This window comes from Ciconia boyciana, chromosome 11, assembly GCF_034638445.1.
Source record: "Ciconia boyciana chromosome 11, ASM3463844v1, whole genome shotgun sequence".
Lineage (NCBI taxonomy): Eukaryota > Metazoa > Chordata > Aves > Ciconiiformes > Ciconiidae > Ciconia > Ciconia boyciana.
In genome coordinates, this window is record NC_132944.1 from 13209050 (window position 1) to 13216403 (window position 7354).

Consider the following 7354-nt stretch of genomic DNA (forward strand, 5'->3'; position numbering starts at 1 on the left):
TTTTTTTTGGTCCTGTTCTTTTTGAAATGGTACTTACTTTGAGACTTAGGATGCAGGAGACTTGATGCACTTGACTAATGACATAATATTAAATTGATAGATTACATCAAATAATTGTTTTTACTCCTCAAAGGAGTCACTCTGTCTACTGCAGAGTCTTTTAGTCCATGTTTTGTGGCAAGCTTTTGTCATTCCTAATTAATCCTTAATAGTATCAGGTCTAGCTGGATATTTTTAAGGGGTACATAATCTCCTTCAGTTCTTAAACTGTCTTTTTAAGTGTTCAGTTTAGTGGAACTTTTCTTGCAATTCACTGCCCTCAGGAGTGCTGTCAAGAGCCTTTTTAAAGGATCTGATTTTTACAGAGTCACAAGTTACCTGTTCAGGTTTTTTTTTCATGCCCAGATTTCTTAACTGTTTTTTTGTAAATTGTCTTTTAAGGATCTCTGGATTTTTAAGAAACCTTGTTTGAACTTCTTGGATACTATGCCTGTTTCTGACAAAATATCTTGGTTTATTCTATATCTTCCTGTGCACTTTCAGATTCATTGTTTTGAAACACATTTCTTATTTGTCCATAAACCTTTTTAGCTGTAAACATGAAGCAAATTTTGCAAAGTTAATTTTGCAAAATAACATGAATGGGTCAATCCCTTTGTCTTCTATAGGAAACAAAAATTGTATGCATGTGCTGAAGAGATCGGAGGTTTCCATCTGCGCTTAATCAGCTCTTTGCACAGGGAAGACCCCTAAAACCATCCCACAGAAATGGTTGGAGGGCTCAGTTCTAACACTGACATTGAGAATATGTTTGTGAGTGCAACTGTTGAGAAATCCTGCACCTCAGCCCTGCTTCTCCCCAGTCCTTCCATGTTACTTTGTCATGGCATTTAAAGATGCATGGGTAGTTTCAATTCAGGCGCTTGATGCATGGCTTATCTCAAAGGCTGCCGGTAGCGGGAGCTTTTCTGGGCAAAACTTAATGCAGTTTAGGCCATGTGAACTCCTTTTTTTCTTTTTTTCTTTTTTTTTTTTTCTAAATATGACTATCAATGCTGGCTTTTGACAAGCAATAGCAGGAGTGCATGTTCAACCCTGTAGAAAGGTAGAGGCAGTAAGGTCTGTTCCGCTCTCTGGGCCAGCGTGGGGTTTTTTTTTCTTTGCTGTTTCTGAGTACAAGAGAAAACAAATGACCCAGGCAAATTACAGGAAAAACTGGGTTTCCTAGAGGAACTCAGGGCTTAGGGAGGAAAACACATACACGTACTACGCTTCCGGGAACGCTTGCTGCTGTGTTTGCTGCTGATGCTTTGGGGGCAGCCGTCATCTGCTGAGATGCTATCTGAAAGCTGACGGAAACCCCAAAACTTGCTGAGCTAGCTGGCCTTTCTTGTTACCCACAAACAAGGTGACATCATTTAATCTAGCCTGTGGTTATGTGTTGAATTTGCCAACTCCTGCAAGCGCGTATGTACAACGCAAACGCGTGGGCGTGTGTCTCACTGCTGCGGGAATTCACTAAGCACAGTTACGGGTTTGAAAAGGCTGGTCACTAAACAACGGGGCTGTTTCAAGTAGGAGGTTTTACTGATGGTTATCCCTGCACAGTAGTATTTTAATGGTATTTTCTATCAGAAATGCTTTTCCTGTGGTACTTGTTAAAAATGGAAACAGCCTCCTAGGTTAGATATGAAAACACTATTTTTGGCCTAGTAACTTCATTTTTGGTAAGGAAGTTTGCAGAAATACAATTGCTCTATTTTTGAAGCTGTACATTCGTCCTTAATACTTTATTCTGTTCTGCCTAGTTCTAGAATACCACTTGGATAACTATTTTTTAAGGACTTTCCCCTTGTTAACTTACCACTGCAAGCCATTGAGTAGGCATGGCAAAGTCAGCTTAATTTCCTCTCCCCCCCCCCCCGCCCCCCATTTTGGCTGCATTAGCCTAGTGTGCTGCAGACGAGAAGGAGGAGGAAAGGCAGATTGATTTAAAAGCTGGAGCTTGATCCCAAAGTAAACTAACCTTCCCTCCATCCCTTGGAATAAGGCAGTTCTCAGCAAGCTGCTTTTCACTGATGTATAAAGACTCTCCTTCTTTATTTCCCTGTTGGGAATATTCCACTGCTTAAGCCTGACCCTTAATTAGGACCAAAAGCTGTAAATTGTAGCAGTTGCTGCAGCTGGCTTGGAATTTGCTGGTAGCTGGAGGAGTGTCCAAGGTTGTTGTATCAGAGCTTTGGACCAGCCCCTGAAATGTGCATGAATGTCAGCTTCCTAGGGTCTAGACCCTTATTAGCTACATTACTAATTGAATGATAGCACAGCATGCAAATTACTGAGATAATCCTGAGCTATAAATACCAGTGTGTTCTTTTCTGGTGGTTTTGATTTTTTTTTTTTCTTTTCCTTCCCCTAACCAAAAGCGCTAGCTGCAAGAAATACCGTCGTACATTCTGGATTTTATTTACAATAGCCTTGGTTCCAGAGGGAACATATTGAGTGATTTTTATACATAGGCTGATTGGGCATCTGATTTGTATAAGCTCAAAGCAGTTGAAAGAGAAGCCAAGTTGTCCCAGTGCCTGTGTTGTTTGCAGCTGCAGAGTTCCAATATGGGAACGAAAGAGCCGTGGTCAAATGCTTTCATGTGGTTTTGTATTGCAGAGTCACAGCCTTGTCTCATAACATCAGGGCACATGATGAGATGGTGAATTTAGATAAGAGAACTCTTTCATCTGCCCCTTGGGGAGGAGATCCTTCGGTCTGTCTGGCTCCTGTTTGCTTGGCTCTGCTGTAGTGTCCTCCTTTCTGGCAGAGTTGGATTAGGGATAAGTCTACAGCAGACACCCTTTGCAGAGCTCTGCAAGATGGGTCTTTCCTCTGGGGCTGAGTGTGCTGCTGCAGCCCTCTCAGGGAGCAGGTCAAACCTTCGTCCTCTGCTGTGCAGCACTTATTGCTGCCTAGGTTCTTCTCCCAGTTATTGCCATCTGCGCAGGTGAGCGGAGGACAAGTCACACCAAGTTTGTTGTCAAATGGTTTTTCTAATAAACTTTTCCTTAGTCATTTATTTTTATCATTTTTATAAATGTTTTCTCATTTATTTTAGACCCAGACTGAAAAACGTGGACAGAAGTACCGCACAGCAGCTGGCAGTCACAGTGGGAAATGTCACAGTAATTATCACAGACTTTAAAGAAAAGACTCGCTCTTCTTCCACGTCGTCTTCTACAGTGACCTCCAGTGCAGGATCAGAACAACAGAATCAGAGCAGCTCGGGCTCTGAGAGCACAGACAAGGGCTCGTCCCGTTCCTCCACGCCAAAGGGGGACATGTCGGCAGTCAACGACGAATCTTTCTGAAAATTGCACATGGAGTTGTGGAAACTATGAATCAGGGTATGAAATTCAAACACTCCACCTGCCCATGCTGTTCAAATCCTGGAGAGCCTCTTCTGTGCTTGAACACACACTTTCTTGGACATCGACCTCTTACTGATGCAACCAGGATAATTTCTGCTTGCCGTGGGCATCTGGCCACCAAGGAATTTCTCACCCTAACGATTACTCTTGACACTTTTATGTATTCCATTGTTTTATATGATTTTCCTAACAATCATTTATAATTGGATGTGCTCCTGAATCTACTTTTTTATAATATCTGCTGTGCACAATTTTCCATGAACATTACAACTTTTGTTTTGGGGTAGGGAGCGGGTGGGGAGGGAAGGGGGCTTTATTTATTGCATTCACAAACTCCATCCTCTTTCAACATATCCTTTTTAAGTTCAGTTCTTCTTCCAGTTATACTGTGTACTATCAGTTTTGATATAAATTATATATAAATATATATATAAATAAATATATATAAAGGGTTATTTGAAACCAATACATGGAAACGCTGGTGCTTGAAACACTGTGAAGTGAAAAAAAAAAATAATAATTGAACAGTTCAAGATCTGGGACAGTCCCCTTCTGTGAAAGTACTGAAACTGAAATGGAACTGGTCTTAGGTGAAAAGTGTTCCTGAAGGTTTGAACCTGGATGGGACCTGTTCTCTCTATTGTTCCTTCCCCCTTTCTTCCCAAACAACGGCTAAAACGTACTGGACACACAGTTTTGATTTTTATAGCTTGGGATCTGAAATGAGAAGAGATTGCTCCAGGTAGCTTGTGTTTCCACTAGGGTAACTCAGATTGGCGATGTGCAAGTTTGTGCCCGGCTGGAGTGTAAGCATTCACAACCAGACTGGTGCTGGCATGCCACGGATTCATGTATTTTGGTAACGTGAGCATCGCTATGTCGTGCATAGCCAATCCCACAGACATTTGGTGTTCTTAGATTTAATGAATTTCATCCACCTGCATCAGTGACTGAGGTAACTTTAGAACTGGAGTGGTTTGCTTTGGGTTGGAAGGCAGCAGGGAGCTGTAGAGCTGGGAGCAATCCCGGGTTGAGGGAGCAAGCTGGTGCTCGTTCCGGCTGGCAGCGTGTGGGTCAGCCATTGTCGGCCGCCTTCCGTCTGTCCCATCTGTGCTGTTGGGGTGGCTCTAATCCTTGAAGTCCATCTGTATTCCAAGAATGGTTTCTGAACAGCATCTCGTCCAGTAATGACGTTGGGCTTGTCAGCGTTTGGACACTTCTGGGTCTCCTGCTGCGGGAGCAGAAGTAGGGAAAAGCTTTCATGCTGGCAAGTGAGCAACGTGTGTGGCTCATGCTCATGACCAGCATCTCCTTCGTTCTTGCTCTAAAGCTATTCAGACTGTAATTTCTTTTCCTGGCCTGTTAGTGTTGCTTTACAGTTTACCTTCCATGCATTATCCTGCTAAAACACTAGGCTGAAGAGGTGAAACAAACTTTTTAAAAAAAAAAACAAAACAACCAACCCAAATCCCCAAACCTCTTTGGCTTTTCATCTTTATTTAGTGGCCCCAGGGTGCTTTGCAGTAATTTCAGGCGCAGAGGCTGTGGCTTCATTTGACATCAAATGCATAACTTTTGGGCATGATGAAAGAGGGCCACATTTTGACAACTTTGTGCCAGCTTGTTATATTGTGAATTGTTTGCTTAGCAAAAGTAATTTCTCTTTGTGGAGGCAACTGATTTAAGATTTCTTTTAAAATCTGTGTGGTTTTGAGTAGCAGACGTAGGTTCCTTTCACACTGGTGACAGAAATGTGAAAGGGATCTGTTACAACCCCTGCTTGAAGGTACGTGCAGTGGCAGTGCCTTTGCAGCAGCGGTTTTATTCTGGATACGTTAACATGGGCACCCCGACTTAATTCTGCTTATATTCACAGTATAGGCTGTCTTTACCTTTTTAAGCATTTTTAAAGTATTTATTAAAGAACCAAAGGAAACCGGATGCTTCCTATGAGCATCAAGACAATTTATTATACATAGTTTTAAATACTATGAATTTCTCAATCCACATTTTAACATTAGTGGGATATTGCAAAGACATTCCTTTTCCAGTTTTTACTATTCCTTTAAGGGTCTCAGGGAGGGTAAACTGGTCAGCCATATTTATTTATTTTACTGAGATGTATTGGAATAATTTTTTAAGAGAGATTTTTTGAAGATGCCCCTGAACTTGTATATTTTGCACTGCTTTATAAATGATCCATTATCAATTAGGCTTGCATGCATCTCGGCCGTGATCCAGCGAAGAGTGTGAGCACGTGGCAAGTCCCTCTGGCTTCAGCAGGGCTAATTCTGGTGCTTCAAGTCAAACCACATGCTTGCCTTCTTCGCTGAATCTGGGAATTTGTGCAAAAAAAAAAAAAAAAAAAAGCATTGTGTGTACCAGGAAATTGCTTCTTTTTCAAGTGAAAATGGACCTGTAGATTAGTTCAAAAAGCTTTAACGCCGTAACCAGCTACTCATGGCTACTGGTAAAGTTGGTAACATCTGTCTCTTTGGGCGTGCCTCCTCGATAAAGTAGCTTGCTATAAATGGGAAAATTTCTTTGGAACAAGTGACCTGTAATTCTGCATTCAGTAGAAATTGCTAGCTAAGCATTGAACCTCCCCGCCGCATCTGTAGCTGTTGTGTTGTGGATTTGAAGGATAGCGTTTGCTTTTACACTTAATTTCTGAAGTTAGCATCCCCATGGCACGCGTCCACGGGTGGGATTCCCTCTGCGCTGTGTCCGTGGGTTATCCTGCTGTTGGTGGAGAGCGTGTTTAAGAACCAAACCAACCAAAACACTAGTGTAGGGGAAGGACCAGATTCGTGGTGTTCAGTGGCACAGAAAGCAGGTAAGTACAGCACAGTGTTACGTTTGCGAAGTTTCAACTCTTACACAGACACACACACAGAGACACCAACACAGCTTGCATGACTTGCTCAGTTTGACGTAGTTCTGCAAAGGAAAAATGACAGCATTTTACACCACCAGGCTATTTATTTTAATTGGAACACTTTGCTTGTTTCAAATTGGACAGATTGAAAATTTGGCAGCAGCTTCCGTGAGTTTATTTCCACTGAGATGTTTTCACCTGCCTTACCAAGATCATTCTCAGTCTACTTTTTTAAGCTCTACCATAAACTTAAATTATTGAAAATTTATTAATTGCTGACTATATAATAACCTTTGCTTGTATGTAACCGAATGGTTTTAAGAGCCAACATTTAGAGTATGACAATGGAGCTGAACAGTTTTTAATGCGCAAGCAGTTCTGTTCTTGTGTATGACTTGTAACCTTAATTTACTGTGTAAAGATGGTTACATTATTTCCTTAGCTTTGTTTGTTGGAGACAAATATAGAATGCTTGTTTAAGTATGTCAAAACATAATCTTATCTTGTGGATTTTTATGTTAATGTATTATACGAGCTATATTTTTCATTTGCCCAGAAAGACAGCTTGTATAACGCTTTTGAAAGTTTTTCCGCTCTGTAAAGTCTTTAGAGCTGACAGTCCTGTTAGGTTTGTTTTAATCTTCATGCTAAAGTGTCAATGGTGGTTTTGTGAACTGGTCAGAAATTCACAGGTCTTAAATGTTTTCGGGAAATTTATATTGGACACTGCTCTTTGTCTAGCAAATAAAAGATGTTAATATATTCCTGTTACTGGCATGTGCACGACTGTTATTAGAAGCCACTTTATCATTTTCCTGCTTTAAATAGAAATGTCTATTTATGAATTCTGCTTGTAGTTTTTTCACAAATAAAATAGTAAAATTTAATTAAATCTGAAAGCTCTCTTTTTTGGGAGATGCCAGTATTCAGAAAGAGCGGAGAGTCCTGTTGAAGCAGTTTGTCGGTCTGTACGTCTTGTCCGTGAGCCGCTGCTCAAGCACCCCACTTCTGCAAACACAGGGTTGTGCACATAGAAAACTTCAGTCAAGTGAGT

General features: G+C 41.2%; 1 protein-coding gene across 1 annotated transcript in view; it reads left to right on the plus strand.

Moving 5' to 3' along the window:
* RYBP (RING1 and YY1 binding protein) overlaps nt 1–7150 on the plus strand; it is a 48539-nt gene extending 41389 nt beyond the window's left edge. Inside the window, exon 5 of the mRNA XM_072876211.1 lies at nt 3110–7150. Coding sequence (XP_072732312.1) covers nt 3110–3362 — 253 coding nt within the window. The 3' untranslated portion in view covers nt 3363–7150. The remainder of the gene's footprint in view (nt 1–3109) is intronic.
* Nucleotides 7151–7354: the final 204 nt, after the last annotated feature.